The 16,524-nt window shown below is 31.6% G+C and overlaps 1 protein-coding gene across 2 annotated transcripts in view; it reads left to right on the forward strand.

The window, feature by feature from the left end:
- Positions 1–16,524, forward strand: part of FBXO11 (F-box protein 11) — a 75,238-nt gene that overhangs the window by 49,824 nt on the left and 8,890 nt on the right. Inside the window, exons 2-13 of one of the 2 annotated variants that reach the window (XM_011361312.2) lie at positions 3,179–3,306; positions 3,428–3,509; positions 3,925–4,069; positions 5,595–5,724; positions 6,383–6,466; positions 6,548–6,680; positions 7,797–7,903; positions 7,990–8,101; positions 8,187–8,293; positions 8,376–8,513; positions 15,147–15,364; positions 16,289–16,374. In XM_011361312.2, coding sequence (XP_011359614.1) covers positions 3,179–3,306; positions 3,428–3,509; positions 3,925–4,069; positions 5,595–5,724; positions 6,383–6,466; positions 6,548–6,680; positions 7,797–7,903; positions 7,990–8,101; positions 8,187–8,293; positions 8,376–8,513; positions 15,147–15,364; positions 16,289–16,374 — 1,470 coding nt within the window. The remainder of the gene's footprint in view (positions 1–3,178; positions 3,307–3,427; positions 3,510–3,924; positions 4,070–5,594; positions 5,725–6,382; positions 6,467–6,547; positions 6,681–7,796; positions 7,904–7,989; positions 8,102–8,186; positions 8,294–8,375; positions 8,514–15,146; positions 15,365–16,288; positions 16,375–16,524) is intronic. The other variant, XM_011361313.2, reaches the window with a different exon arrangement.

A 16,524-nucleotide genomic window follows, 5' to 3' on the forward strand; every position in this document is an offset into this window, starting at 1 on the left:
TACAGGTTTGAACGATTCAGATTTGCTGTTTTTGTTAAAATTTTGTAGATGGCGGTGGTGTGTCCTTTCATCAGGTGATGTGTAATGTCTGGTAGTGGTTCTTTATGTGATATCAGGAACCCTTGATGCTCAGTGGTTAAATCCATTAACTTTTTAGAGATTGCGAATTCTTATTATTTCTAATTTCCTTTTTCTTCATTTATTGCTAGACTGTTTCTGTAGAGAAGCTTCCCCTCATCTAATACTTGGTTACTCTGATGATTCAGTTTATAAAAGAGAGGAAGAATAATTGATTATTTCCCATTATTTACCAGTTTTCAAAATGATGAGTCGGTTTTCATTAGGATCTTGCAAAGTAACCATTTTTTTAAAGTATCATTCTAAACTCACAAATTAAATATATTTATTTTAGTTCATTTCAGTAATTCTTACTGATGCTCAAATTGTCCTATCTTTGGCCTGTGGGAGCCTCTTTAAGTTGGCTCCCTGCCATCACGGAATTTATATTTAACAAATATATATTATACATATGTAAGAATATGTTTATATAGTGTTAAACCACACACATACATATGAAACATATTCTTCTGTATCTTTTGATTTTTAAACTTACTATATATTAGAAATAGTTCATTAGCAGTCTTATCTAGGACTGCTTTGTATTTTGTAATGACCACGTAATAGTTAATTATATAGCAATACCATAGTTTATTTAAGAAACCCTATTGAGAACATTTTAATGGTTACCTGTTATTATTACAAACAGAATGCAATAAACATTGTGGTACATACTACTTTGCCCACATTTAAAGATAGCTGCAGAATCAATTCCTAGAAATGGAATCGCTAAGTAGTAATAGCTATTGCCAGGTTGCTCTTCTTAGAGCAATTAAGAACTGTTTTTTTCTCTCAGATTATGCTTCGATAAAACTAGTATGTGACCACACTTTTTGATCTCTGATAATATGCTGCATTAGAAAGTATCTCATTGTAGTTTCTATTAGCATTTCATTTCCATTTCCTTAATTCTGAATTGTCTGTTTATATATCCTTGCCTTGGCCTAAATTTCAATTGAATTATCTGTCTTTTCCCTATTGATTTGTAAGGACTCTGATATAATAAAGATATAATTATCCTTTTGTGACATGTTTTGCAAATATTTTTTCCTAATTGTGTTGCTGCTTTTGACTATGTAGTGCTCATTTTTCAAGCAGAATTTTAAAATTTTATATATATTACTCAAATGTATTAGTTATTTTTTAAATGATCCAACTACTTAGAGAAGAGTTAGAAGTACAGTATAAAGAAGTATTTATTCCTTGAACCCTTCACGAGTGAGTTGCCAGCCTATTGTTCTATCACCTCCTAATACTTCAGTGTGTATTTCCTACAAATAAGCATATTCTTCTAAATAACCATACTACAGCTATTAAAATCAGAAAGTTAACATTGACCCATTAGTATCTTCTAATCTTCAAAACTCCATTCAAGTTTCACTGTTTTAATAGCAGCCTTTTAGCAAAAGGATCCATTTCAGAACATGTTGCATTCAGTTGCCATATCTCTTCAATATCCTTTAGTCTGGAATGGTTTCTCAGATTTTCTTTGACTTTCATGACTTTGAAAATTTTGAATATGATTTAGAACAACTTAGGACAAATTCATTTTGTCTGATGTTTCCTCATAATTAGATTTAGGTTATGCACCTTTGTCAGGAATATCATAGAATTGATGCTGTGATCTTATACTTTATCAGGTGGCACACAGTTTCAATTTGTCCTATTATTGATATTCACTTTGATCACTTGATTAAGGCCATGTCTGATTGGCATCTCTACTATAGAGTTACTGTTTTTCCCTTTCTAATTAATAAGTATTTTGGGGGAGAGGTACTTTAAACATCCTATTCTCTATCAAACTTTCAGTGTATTTGTTTGTAGCAGTATGAATTTATGGGTTGCTCTTCATTCAGTGAATTATAATCCCTTTAGTATCATTAAGAATTTTGATGCTCCAACATAATTTTGCTAGTGGATGACCATTCAGGCTGACTTCTGTGTCCTTTTGACATATCTTCATCATTCTTTCAACACTTTCTTGTTTCTGCCACAAGGTAGTCCAGGCTCATCTTGTATTTTTCTCAACCTAGAATTGGCCATTTCTCCAAGGAGCCCTTATTCCTTTTATAGAAAAATGTTATTCAGAATATCCAAATGATAGTTATGCTCATCGCTCTTGAAGTGTCACTGTTTCCAGGCTTTCTCAGTGGACAGAGGTAGGGAATATATACGTGTACACACATGCCTCCAAACATTTACATCTATATTTATGTCTATATTTATCTATTAAAAACCATGAGTTCATGTTGATACCTTCAATTCTAGTCAAACACCATAGGATTTATTGTGGTTTTCTCTGTTTATATTTTAACTCCTCTCTGACAGAAACCTGGCTTCCATTATCCTGTTTAATTATTTGATCAGTCCCTCTGTTGCATGTAACCAGTCTTCTTGTCCTACCATCCCTCCTCTTGTGTGATGCCCTTCTCTCCCTGGTCTGTCTTGACTTTTCATTCCAGGTCATCCCCAACACACACATAGGCAGACTTCCTTCTTTCTGTTCTTCAGCTTCCACACCCTATGCCAGACCATGCTCTGTGTAGACACTCTTTTCATTCTACTTGGTATCTGATAACCGTATACCAAGCTGTCCCTCTTCATGGACATCCTCTTCACCCTGCTTTTTGACTGATACCACTTGCCAGGCTGTCCTTATCACCCCTCTTGAGCTGTAACCATATAGTACTCTCTCCCCTTTCCCTTCCCCTCATCATGTGAACATTGTCCTCACCTTTTTTGAAATGCCCTCTAAGTTTTGTGTCATACTTTGAAAGAGCTGCTCCAGCTTAACATTATAAAAAATAATTTTTTCTATTTTCGTCTAGTGATTTTCTTTTTTTATATTTAAATATATAGTCTATTTTGGAATTTATTTTGAAGTAAGAAATGAAGTAGAAATTCAACATTTCTTTCAGATGGTTATCCAATTTTACATAAAAGTTATATTCCTTCTTCTCAAAAAAAAAAACTTTATCAAGTTTTTTTTTAAGTTTATTGTATCCATAGAGTTTTTTTTTAAATGTGTGTCATTTTTCATATTGCTTTTTATTTATAACAGATGATGATGTACCTGCAGATATGGTTGCAGAAGAATCAGGTCCTGGTGCACAAAATAGTCCATACCAACTTCGTAGAAAAACTCTTTTGCCGAAAAGAACAGCGTGTCCTACAAAAAGCAGTATGGAGGTAAATTAAGCATAACTATTTTTCTTTTTGTAATTAAATAATTGTTAGGAAACAAAAAAGAGAATGTAATCATTTTTTAGAAGTAGTGATTGCTTAATTAGTTTTCATTTTGTTTTTGAAGGGTGCCTCAACTTCAACTACGGAAAACTTTGGTCATCGTGCAAAACGTGCAAGAGTATCTGGAAAATCACAAGATCTGTCAGGTATTTCCTATGGGAAAACTAACAGATGGGGTCATATTTTTTAAAAATTTTGTTTGATATCAAACAATTAAATTAAATGTAGTTTAGCTTTACATTTGGGATTGAGAAAGTGTTTATTATAGGATAAAGATGGCAACTCTGACGTCGCCCACTTTGGCTGTAATCGTTATGTAAAAATACTTTTTATATATTTATTTTCACCTTTTTCTGAAATGGTACATAATAGCTAAAAGAAAGAATACTTAAAAGAAGATAAATGTGTGTCATCTATAAAAGCAAAATGCTTATAAAATGATTGTTTTCACAAAATAAAAGCTATTTGTTAAAAAGAAAATTATGTTCTTTAAATAACGAGGAAGTCATGGCTAACACAATAAATAGACTGTTTATATTTTATTTGTTAATCTCTTTATAGCAGCACCTGCTGAACAGTATCTTCAGGAGAAACTGCCAGATGAAGTGGTTCTAAAAATCTTCTCTTACTTGCTGGAACAGGATCTTTGTAGAGCAGCTTGTGTGTGTAAACGCTTCAGTGAACTTGCTAATGATCCAATTTTGTGGTAAGGGAAAATTTATTTCTTATTATCTTGAGATATATTACTTGCTGCCCAAAATGCTAAAGATTGTAAAGTTGAGGTGTGAGTTGGTTACAATTAATCAGAGCAAAATTAGATTGCTTATAAATTCTGAGTTACCTGTTTATCACAAATGTGAGTTGTCAGTTTAGGTAGTATTTATAAAACAGTAAGTGAAGTACTTTCTCTGCTGTTTATCATTTAATAGCAACTGAGCAATTGTGTGAAGTGTTTTCATTTAATTACTTTTTAAAAATTTTTTTAAATTGCTTTTTAAAATCAGAACTAGGTCTAATTTAAAAAAGCTAATTCATTAAATCTGATAGTTTAGTGAGAATGTAGGTTTTATACATTGCTTTTGGAAAATACTTTGATAGTTATATTCATGGATTTTAAAATATGTGTGACCTTTGACCAGGCAATTCCACAACTGAAATTTTTTTTTGCCTTACGTACAAACTTTTTATAATAGCATAGTTAATTGTGGCGGGTAGAGGGGAGGATTAGAAATAATATCTAGCAATAAGGAAATGGACTAAGTGAACAATGTAACGTCTACTTAGAGGGTTGGGGTATAGTCGTGAACAGTGATTTTTATAGAGTTCTTAATAACATGGGAAAATGCTTTGTTATAAAAAAAAAAAAAAGGAGTCTACGGCCCTGTCATCCTAAACAAGCCCAATGCCATCTGATCTCAAAAGCTAAGCAGGGTCGGGCCTGGTTTATACCTGGATCGGAGACCACCTAGGAAGACCAGGTGCTATAGGCATAAAAATTTAAAAAATAAAAAGTAATAAAGGATTGTAAGCTGACAAGGTCCATGCAGTCTGTAAAATATAAATAAATAAATAATTAGAAAAATTTATAAAAGGAAAGAGCAGAATACAAAATTTTGTGCTCTATATAAATCAAAACTGTAATGAAACAATAAGACTAGAAGGAAATATTGTAAACATTTAATGAATATATCAAAAATATAGGTTTTCTCTTTTCTATATACTTTTCTGTATTTTGCAGCAGCTTCTATGATGTTAAAAATAAAGTGTAGCTTAAATTTAGGAAGGAAAATTATGTTTGTGTTAGAAAGGAAAAAGAGACTAAAGAGCAGAAGAAACATTTTGCTTTGTACAGGAAGTGATAATAGTTACTATCACTCCATTTCTAAAATTTGATGGTTCTTGATTATATATAAATGAATTGAAGATATAAAAGAGTTGTTTGAAGTATTTTATTGAAAGTCATCCTTTTCAAAATAACTGTATGAAGCTTTTATAGTAAGGGTGGCTCCTTTTTCCCCCTGACTAAACAATTTTAAAGAATTGTCACTTTTTATCCTTTTGAGTAGACTATTTTTTATATACAGTTATTTTAGCCAAAAACTATGTTTTTATATTTAAGATTCTTTTTTTTTACAGTCTTTTTAAAAAAGTTTTTGAGACATCAAATAATATTCTGTAGTTGTTTAAAGGACATTTTATGAAGAACTCTTTTAATTTCTTTCCCCCTTCAGGAAACGATTATATATGGAAGTATTTGAATATACACGCCCTATGATGCATCCTGAACCTGGTAAATTCTACCAGATTAATCCAGAAGAGTATGAACATCCAAATCCTTGGAAGGAGAGTTTCCAGCAGTTGGTATGAAGAATAAATAGAAAATACTGGTTTACATTATATATTTGTAAATAAAAATTCCTTTTTAAAAATTTAAACTCATAGTTTTAAGCCAGTGAACATTTATCAGCCAACATATTCAAAACAATTATTTTCACTACTGACATGTTTACTGCCACCAGTAAACATCAGTAGCCTGAGAGCAGTTATATTTTCTATGGGTCTATTTGAAATTTTATTTAAATTATTAGTGTTCAGTAGTTGTTTTAAAGTTTCACATTTAGCTTAATTTTCACATGGTCCTTTACAAGCGATTCTTAACTGGGGCAATTTTGCTCCACAGACGGACATTTGGCAACCTCTGGAGACATATTTGCTTGAAACAACTAGAGAAAAGGATGCTACTAGGATCTATTTGGTAGATGCTAGGAATCCTGCTAAACGTTCTACAATGCACAGGACATCCCTCACAGCAAAGAACTATCTGTTCCAAAAAAATCAGTAGTGCTGAGATTGAGAAATCTTGCCTATTTTTACTGGATATTAATGAGTCATAAACTGTTCCAGATTTTACATTGGACTATGCAAGAGAAAATTAGTTGGAATAATTGATAAACGTTTTTGATATTTAAAGTATACATATAGTACTAAATTAATTTAGAATGTTTTTTTGACATTTTAGTATAAAGGTGCACATGTAAAGCCAGGATTTGCTGAACACTTCTACAGTAACCCTGCAAGATATAAAGGAAGAGAAAATATGTTGGTATGTTTCATCTGTATTTTTATAAGACTTAAAATGGTAATTTTTCAGTTCTATACTGACACTTTTATTTCATTATTGTAGTATTATGATACAATTGAAGATGCCCTCGGTGGGGTACAAGAAGCTCATTTCGATGGACTTATCTTTGTTCATTCTGGAATATATACTGATGAATGGATATATATTGAATCTCCAATCACCATGATTGGTGCAGGTATTTTGAAATGCATTGTCATGAGAATTTTAACATTTGATTTACATGATCAGTTTATAAAATGCTAATGACTTAAAATTTAGATGAACCTTGATAATACCTTAATAATAGGAAAGAATAGCAATTAAATAAATATGCAGATTTTATATGATGAAAATGAAAGCATGAGTTCACAAATTATGGATGCTGGCACACCCAGGGCCTGGTGAACCTGGGGCCTGACGCACCCGGGGTATGGTCCGTGGCTCTACCTGGGGCGCAAACCCAGGACCTTCTCTGTGTAAAGCACACGTGCTAACCACTACACTATGGAGCCACCCCTCTATTTCTTTTTTAGATGTATATATTTCTTGATGTCAGTACTTTGTCCATCTGCCTTAGTTATTAGGAAAGAAAAATGTTTTATCTTTTATTTGAAAATAAAGATGCTACTGTTTTTATTGCTGTTTTTAATTAAACATGCTTTTAAAATATTTTTGTACTATTTAAAAGCTATATTTATGCTCAGGTTTCTAAGAATAAATGTAATAAAATATTCGTTGAGCACTGATCAGTCATTTGAAGATCTGTGCTATCTCTGATTTTTTAAAGGTACAGTATATAGATCACTTCAAGATGGCTAGTAATAACTTTTCAAATCAAGACCAGTTTTGGAAATAAGTTTAAATAAAGAGGTTTCTTCCTCTCTCTACTCACTGTCCCCTTCTTTACTCTCCCTGACCCTCTTTTTCTGGTGCTGCTGGTGGTGATTTTGTTTCTACAAGAATCCAGTTTTTAATATGCCATTGCATTTGATATTATATATACTATTTGTAGTCTAATCTTATTAGAAGTATCATGCATGGATTTGAGTATGATACTCCTATAATATCTACATTAAATATGACTGCCAGTAGTAAAGGCTAGTGAAACATAGTTATCAATAAAAATATCAGTGCTAATGTTTTTTTAAAAGTTCTTCCTCCAAAAAAAAGTACCCAGCTTAAAAACAATAAAAGTATTCTACTGTATTACTAGTTTATGGCAAAGTATTTTTACTGATTAAAAAAGTAATTTTTAAATTTACATTTAATCTGTCTGATAAAGATAATATGCTTTAAAATATCTTCTCCACAGCACCTGGAAAAGTAGCAGACAAAGTTATAATTGAAAACACTAGAGATTCAACTTTTGTTTTTATGGAAGGTTCCGAGGATGCTTATGTTGGATACATGACAATAAGGGTAAGAAATTTTAAGATTTAAAATACAATATGTTGAAATGATTAAGATAGTGATTATTTATTTCAAACAAAATTTCTGCTTTTCAGTTTAACCCTGATGACAAATCTGCTCAACACCACAATGCACACCACTGTTTAGAGATTACAGTAAATTGTAGCCCTATTATTGATCACTGTATCATTCGAAGTACATGTACAGGTTAGTGTTTCCTTTTTGCTTTATTTTAAAATGAGTCACTGTGTTGTTGCTCAGTAGGTTTTTAAATAAATTATTTTTCTTTCAGTTGGCTCTGCAGTATGTGTTAGTGGTCAAGGAGCATGTCCCACTATCAAGCACTGTAATATCAGCGACTGTGAAAATGTTGGACTTTATATAACAGATCATGCACAGGTATTTTTGATTTTTGATTTTTTTTCCTTTTTAATGTTTTTTTAAAGTTCTACTAATGTTTATTTCTGATTAATTATTGTAGGGGATATATGAGGATAATGAAATTTCCAATAACGCTTTAGCTGGGATTTGGGTTAAAAATCATGGAAACCCAATTATTAGACGGAATCATATTCATCATGGGCGTGACGTTGGTGTGTTCACATTTGATCATGGCATGGTAAGAACATGTATACTTAATAAAAAAACTAACCTCATGTCAGTTAAATTTCAAATAGATTTCAGCATTTTCTCATCACTAAACTATCTGAATTGAAAAGTACAGGTTAAAAGATTTCAGCATTGTATGATAAAATCAATATTTATTCTGTAAATTCATGGATCTAACATTATGTATATGTAAGAAAGATGGAGTCATTAAAGAATCGATGTGATATTTGAGGGGGAGTAAGGTCTAATCTAGAAGTTCTCAAATATAAATGTACATAAAAATAACTCAGAAAAAATTAATCAAAATTTTCAAGCATCGGGCCCAGGATATACATTTTTAATAAGCACCACAACTGAATTTAATACAGGTTGTTAGAAGACTACACTTTGAGAAGTAATAGTTTCATCATTAGCTTGACTTCCATTTTATTCCTCTTAAAAATTTTTAACTGGCAGAACTTTAGTAAGAGATACAGTGATAATAAAATATCAGTTCTAAGACTGTTATGCAGTTAATTAGATAACTTTATGGATGATGTTATGTTTTAAATTCTACTGTATCATTTTACACAATTTTCTAGAGACATGACTTTTTGAGTTCTCTTAGGCCACTACTTCAAAATAATGTTCTTAGATATCTGTTCAGGTACTCTTCATTTAATGTCTAATTTTCATTGAGATAATTTTTAAGTCCTACTACACAGCACTGGGAACCTTTATTGATAAGGAGTAAGAGGTGGACGAGGAGCTGGTGATGTGGTAGCAAATGGTTATGGAGAAACTTTATTGCTATTATATGGTATTAATCAAGCAGTTTAGGAACACTGGATCCACATATACAAATTAACAGTTAGCGAAGGAAATTTTTATTTTTATTGTTTGTGCCTAAAACCCTAATGCAGCAGTCGTTTTTTAAACTGAATTAGTCCATGAGCAGAGTACCCTTTTATCAAGTTCTGAATAGAATGAAATAGTTTCAGACCATCCAATTCATCATTATTCTTAGGATAACTGTAATCTGAGAAAAACAGTTGGCTTGTATTTCAAGCAGTAGCGTTGTCCTGTAGATAAGAAAGCAGAGTGGAGATGACCATTCGCCCATCCCCAGCTGGAATAAAGAAATTGACATTTCGCTGCAAATTGTAGTTGTTTTTTCCAAGAAGGTGGGAGTTGGAGAGTCTGGGCAAAGGTATGAAGGATGTCAAAACTTAAGAGTCATGAGATGCTGCCTTCTCTTAGAGGCCTATATTGGTTATAGTTCCTAAGTGGACTCTTATTTTGTATAATGGGACTATACTTAACTAGTATTTTCTTTGCCTATATTTCCTTTTAGACCTAGCCCCAGAGGTACATACAATTCAAGTATCATATTTATGCATATCTCTGGTATCATTCACAAATGATTTGAGGTACCAAGATAATTTTAAGCAGAGTAAATGTCCTCGTTTTTAAAAGACCTATGATGGTGGTCACTTACTAAAGTTCATCATAATAATGGATTCCTTATCACACATCCCTGATACAGTTTGTTTTTTATAGATTTGGGTTTATAAATTTTATAACTTTTTAAAAACAACTATAGGAAATGCTAAAAATAGATATTCCATTAAGAATTAATGAAGAGATTTGTAAGGTATTAGAGATTTATAAGGTAAGGCTTGAAATAAAGCATATCTTGGGCCTAGCATCTGTTTTAGGGTTGTGACACAATCCTTTAAAAATCCTTTGGTAGAATATTCTCTCATTCTATGTACAGCAGGTCATTTTGGTACAATCTTGATGTGGGAAAAAAATTGTTTCTGGACTAGGGCTACTGTTTGTGTAGAGTTTGCACCGTCTTCCCATGTCTGTGTGGGTTTTCTCCAGGTACACATGTTAGATTAATTAGTGTGTCTGAATTCTTCCAATCTGAGTGAGTGTGGGATGCGTGTGAGTGTGCCCTGCAATGGAAGAGCATCCTGTCCAGGGCTAGTGCTTCCTTGTGTCCTGAGCTGTAGGGTTAGGCTCCAGTCACCCAAGACCCTGAATAAGCAGGTTAGAAAATAATTACCTTGTTTTTGTTAGTCTTTCTTAAATGTATGTATAGTTCAGATCTACTTCAGTGTCTAATGTTAGTATTTTGGGTCTTTAGAATTTTGGTGATGTTTTTGTGACCAGAAATATGCCATAGGAACTTAAAACTCTTGTTTATAGCAATTAGCCTGTTGTAAAATTGGTTTCTTTATACATCGTTTTACTTAGAGTTGCAGTTTCTAAGAACTGATCCAACCACATTAAATGAGGACTTAACTGTATTCTTTTGGCTCATCTTCTTTGTATTGGCAGCCCATAATTGGTAGGATGACATCACTAAAGATAACCTTTTTAAAATTGGACTCTGTTTTCTATAGAACTTCAAAGAACATAAGAATAAACATTTAAATTAGTTTCTGTGTTGTCCTCTATCTCTAAATATATTTATTTTTATTGTTCCTCTAAAATTGTCTTTCTTTTCCTTATCTGTGCCATACTTAGAATTTAAATTCCTATGTTCATAAGAATAAATCATAAAATATTTTCTACACCTTTTTAAAGAAATTAATATTTTTGTAAAAATACTGTGTACCCAGTATAAAAGACACCTCTAGGATTTCAAAGGATATGACTCTAGAATTTGACATTTATTGCATGTTTAAACTTTAGAAAAAGGATGAACTCCCCCTATGTAAAATGAGTAAATAAACACACATTTCAACCTATCTCTACCCCATTATTTATATTCTTATTTTCTTGTGTAAAGATTTATAACATTGACATTCCTATAGTTATTGGTATATATTTATTTACCTTTAGTCCTTTTATCACAGTTTCTCTGTTCCTGATTTTTTTTCTTTTGAAATAATAGACTTAATGCTGTGTATTGTTTTTTTTCTTTAAGTTTTATGTGATTTCTTCAAATCTGTGTTCCTTAAAAGGTGCTGATTCTTTTCTCTCTTCTTTCACATAATCACAGTTGCCAACCTCACTCCTTAAAAACAGTTTTCTGTCAATGTTCACAGTTCTTTAATTATCTTTGTTTAATATTCATTTCATTACCGAGTATTATTTTTGTAGAATAAAATTAAAATGTCAGCAATGTCAAATTGCTATAAAATTTTTCAGTCATATTCAAAATTTATGAATTTAACTCGACATATTGACAGATTCTCTGTGTTGAAATTTGTCCCCTCTCTTCTCCTTTGACTTTACTTCAGATAGTCATCGTTAGATAGGAAATTTAAGCTTTAGATGGTAGAAATTGCACATTAGTGTAGTGTGGTTTCTTCTTCAGATTTACTACTTGTGCCTGAGTTATTTCTGTGAAAATATTACTCCAAGTGTTTTTCTCCTATTCTCCTATGTTATATTTATGCTACTAGATCATTGGGTAGGCTTATGAGAATCTTCAGTTGCTTGGGGAAAACTACCTTGCTAAAGGTTTAAGATAACATTTATGCTCTCAGCGCTTTACTCTTCCTTATCCATATTTCACAGTATTTGACAAGTGTTTTATAGCAATGAAGACAGCATATTTTTTTCTCCCTACTTTTTATTCTTTTTTGTTTTTCGGAGAGTTTTAAGAGAAACTCTTGAATGCCTTTTACTCTGTCATATTTAATAATTCATTTCAAAAAAATCTTAAAAAGTGCTTAGTCTCACTATTTTTATATCAACATTAAAGTTTTTAACTTGATGGAATGGTGATTTTCAAGGACTTGTAGTAATGTGTTTGGCTTTCATTTTAAATATAGAAGAAGCTCTTAATAATCTGGTATCTTCTGGTATGGGGAATAAATCACATAATATGGGATAAAATGTCCATGCCTTTAGAGTTTTGTTTATATAAGTTGGAACTTTTTTGGTTTGCACCTTAAAAAGTATTTCATTAAAATGTAATTTAAAGCAAAATTACATTAACCAAACCCTTTAACCCATAATACTAGTGAGATGTTTCCTTGTAAAATTACAAAACTCTTAAGTCAGTCATTCTTTCTGAATGTAATAAAAATCACAGTTTTAGCATTGTAGAGGCTTCTGGTTTTAAGACATGAAGAATATTTTTTTTGCTGCTTTCTTTTCTCAGAAATTACCTTGAAACAAAGGTACAGATTACAAACTCCATTATTAATAGAACTAGGAGACATTTTAACCCTTAATCTAAAATATGGTAAATGACCTTGTGCACATGACCAGGGTAATCAGTCTGGATTAGAGCAGGTTATAAAACCTGCTTATATTTAGGAAGATAAATTGATAAACCTAGTGTGAATGTCAGTATATTAAGAGGTGATTTAAACAACTGGTAGCAAATCTAGGATAGATGATCAGATATCTAAGCAAAAGAGAACAAGATAATTACTTCAGGGAAAATAAAAAGTTGAATATGTAGTTATACTTTATGGCTCAGCTCTGAATAACACACTAATTAACCAAAATTATGATATAACTACATTGGAAGAATACAATGTATGAATGTGTGTGATGAGGGATAGAAAGGAAAGTTAAATTCTCATCTTCCATAATAGGAAGTCAGTAGATAATACCTAAAACTGAAAATTCAAAATATAGCAATACAAGTCTTTACTTAAAGGTATGGATGTTGATTAAAAGAATCAGCTAAAAGAATTGAAAATATGGGCCTCTGGGTAGGAGAAAATAAAGAGAGGGGCCGCTGTTTGCTTAAATAAACTTGATCTAGTTGACTCAATCAAAAGAAAACAAGAAAAAGCATTCCTGCATTTGAATAATGTTTAGTCAATATATAGCAAAGTATACGTGTAGTACTACTTTATATTTAGTATAGCCAGGACATGACAGTGGCCTGTTGGAATCTTTGTGGAAGCCCAATAAATAGCACATCTTTCCCTGCCACATTCTGAACAAATGGTAGCATGAGGAGGCTGAAATGTTATCTTTATTACTCTTAAATGTTAAGTTAGAAGATACAGCTTAGCATGAGAACCAAATTGAGTCTGTTTAACTGAATCTCAAAATTAAATAGGCTTACTCTCTTAGTCATTGGAAATGTTCATGGAGTAGTAGAAGGCAGCATGCTTCCTAAGGGCAGCTCACTTTCATGAGGAAGAGGATGAAGCTGAATTGAACATACCCAGTTTATTCTTTCCCACGTTTACCAATCAGATATGTCATTTTACTCCAGGCAGAGAGAAATGAAGACGAAGTGAGCTCCCTTCTTAGTGATAAAAATATCAGAAAAATGTTGAGTCGCCTCAATAGGACATTAAGTTCTTTCAGTTTAGCCTCTTCATAAGTTTGTTTTTGTTTCTTTGCTCAGTTTTGCCATAATATGTATATTTACCTAGTGTACATTTTTATTTGGTATAAAATCAAAGAAAACTTTTATACTTAAGCTATTGTTTATGTAATACCCCAATTTTTTTTAAAAGAAATAAGATTATAATCCATGTAAAGAGGTAAATTATAGATAATTTGCACTTTGTAGAAAATGAACTGAAAACTACTTTTGAATGTTATGCTAAGATGTCTGTTTTCTTAAAGAGTTACCTATATAGTGTACTAGAGTATTTAGAATTACATCCTGTTTTAAACTATTCTAGATTTGGCAAAAAGTTCATCAAATCTTACTTGAGTGCTATATGTAAAGTCTTGTATATATGCTTCAGAAATTAGTATAGTTTTTTTCAAGAGCTTATGATCAGATACAAATAGATATGACATTTAAATACAGAAATAGTACAGGTCAGTCCATGGAAGTAGCATAAGAAAATACTTAGTACTAAAGGGATTTTACAAGAGGAGAGCATTTTCATTTTTAAAGAGAGAGAAACAAGGGGAATGAAATGGCTTTTAGAAGTGCCATCTTATAAATTTTTTTTCTCTTAATATTTAATCTTGATTGAGGCTTAGAATTTAGGATATTGGTATTACAGTAGTAGCTTTTCATAAAATTAGTAAAACGTTCCTATTATAGAAAATCTAAGAAATTCAGAGAAGTGTAAAAGATACAAAAATCATAATACCACTACTCAGATGAGCATACTCTCATATTTTTGTTTCATCCAAGTTTTTTTTCTTTAAATGAAATTGAGATTATACTGAACATATACTGTCTTGAAGCATATACTGTTCTTTTCATTTAACATGATATTATGTATCCCATGAACATAAGTCTTCAAAAACATTTTTTTTAGCCAGTTCCTTATTATTAATTAGGCTAAGATGAAAATTATTTTGTATGCCTTTTTCTGTAGTCTGATTATGTCCTTAGGTCAACTTTTTAGAAGTTGGGTTTCTTGGGACATTTCTAAGGCTACAAAGATTTATTTTCCTTACTACTTACAAATCTTTTGTTGAAAGATACATGTACTTATTGGGTAATGGTATTTATTTATGTCGATTAAATCTTTTCCTATTTTTTTTTCCTTGCTTTGAATATACTCAGACTAATTAAAAGATTTGTAGTCCTGTTGTACTAAAATTAAAACATTTCCGTGTTCATCATTTGAAATTCAGTGTATATCTATGTTTTCATTCTTTTAAACATTTCTGATACTTAATTTTGAGGTGTACATTAAAAAGTTTTTTTAATATTTCTTTTTGGAAAGTAGGCCTTACCTACAGGTTTAATTTCTGTATTTTTTAGGGCTACTTTGAAAGTTGCAATATACACAGAAACAGGATAGCAGGCTTTGAAGTAAAAGCCTATGCTAACCCCACAGTGGTGCGATGTGAAATTCATCATGGGCAAACCGGAGGAATATATGTCCACGAAAAAGGAAGAGGACAATTCATAGAGAATAAAATCTATGCAAACAACTTTGCAGGTGTATGGATTACCTCAAATAGTGACCCAACAATAAGGTATTTATATATAAATATGAATGGAAATTACTTTTTTACTTTGTTTTATGTTATAAGAAAAGGCAAGATATTTAGCTCTAACTCAGTGTTTTTCCTAGATGCCTGACTACTATAACTTTGTAGTAAAAGTCTATGCATCTGAATGAGCATAGCTGTTGTGTTTATTTTTTGTGTTCTGTTTACTTTTTAGTGATCTAAGTCATGTGCAATATATTTTATGAACAATTCCAAATGCTGTAATTTTAATTTTAAATTCATCAAACTGAGGTATGGGTGAGTAAAAAGGGCTGTGACCTTCTCTTGGAACCAGGATGACCTGTCTCTTCTTTTTTTTCCCCTGAGAGTCTGCCAACACAATAACTCTGGAAACTACCTCAAAGATTTCTTGAACAGAGAGACCAAGAATAACAAAAAGTCAAAACTTCAAGACATCACTTTTTCTTTAACAATTCCTGCCACTCCCTCTGGCCACAGCAAGGAAACAAATAGATCCAGTCTTCAGGGCATTGATTAAGACTGTTGAACAGAGTTATTATAATTTAATCAGAGACCATGAAGTATTTTTTGTTAAATTTTATTTTCCACTGGCTTTATGAAAGTATGGAATTTCCATCTCATTAATACTCAGCAAATGCTTCTAGATCAGCCCCCAAAAAAGGTTATTTTGAATGTGTTAGCTGTTTTGAGGTGCATTTTTAAGAATGATGTTTTGTCTCAAACACTAGATGGCTTTTCCAAAGTGTCAGTTCTTAGAACTAAATGGAAATTTAGAAATCATCTAGTCTGAGTCTCTTATTTGCTGGATTAGGAAACTGAGGCCCATAGAAGTTAAATAATTTTCCAAGGATCATGAGTGACCTTACAATTAATTGTATACAACAAGTAAGTTTTGCTGAATGATGCTTATTTTTTATTATGTTACAGGGGAAATTCTATATTTAATGGAAATCAAGGGGGAGTTTACATCTTTGGTGACGGACGAGGCCTTATTGAAGGAAATGACATTTATGGTAAGCATGTGGTTTTATTCTTTTTAGAGCTTGGCTTGTCTTTCTGACATTAGCAAAATGGACCAGTTTGAAATCATCCAAGGTTTAGAACCGATTCAATTTCTTTAACTTCTTAATAAAGATTATTCTGTGACATTTATTCACTTAAAA

Source organism: Pteropus vampyrus, unplaced genomic scaffold, assembly GCF_000151845.1.
Source record: "Pteropus vampyrus isolate Shadow unplaced genomic scaffold, Pvam_2.0 Scaffold66, whole genome shotgun sequence".
NCBI classification, from domain to species: Eukaryota; Metazoa; Chordata; class Mammalia; order Chiroptera; family Pteropodidae; genus Pteropus; species Pteropus vampyrus.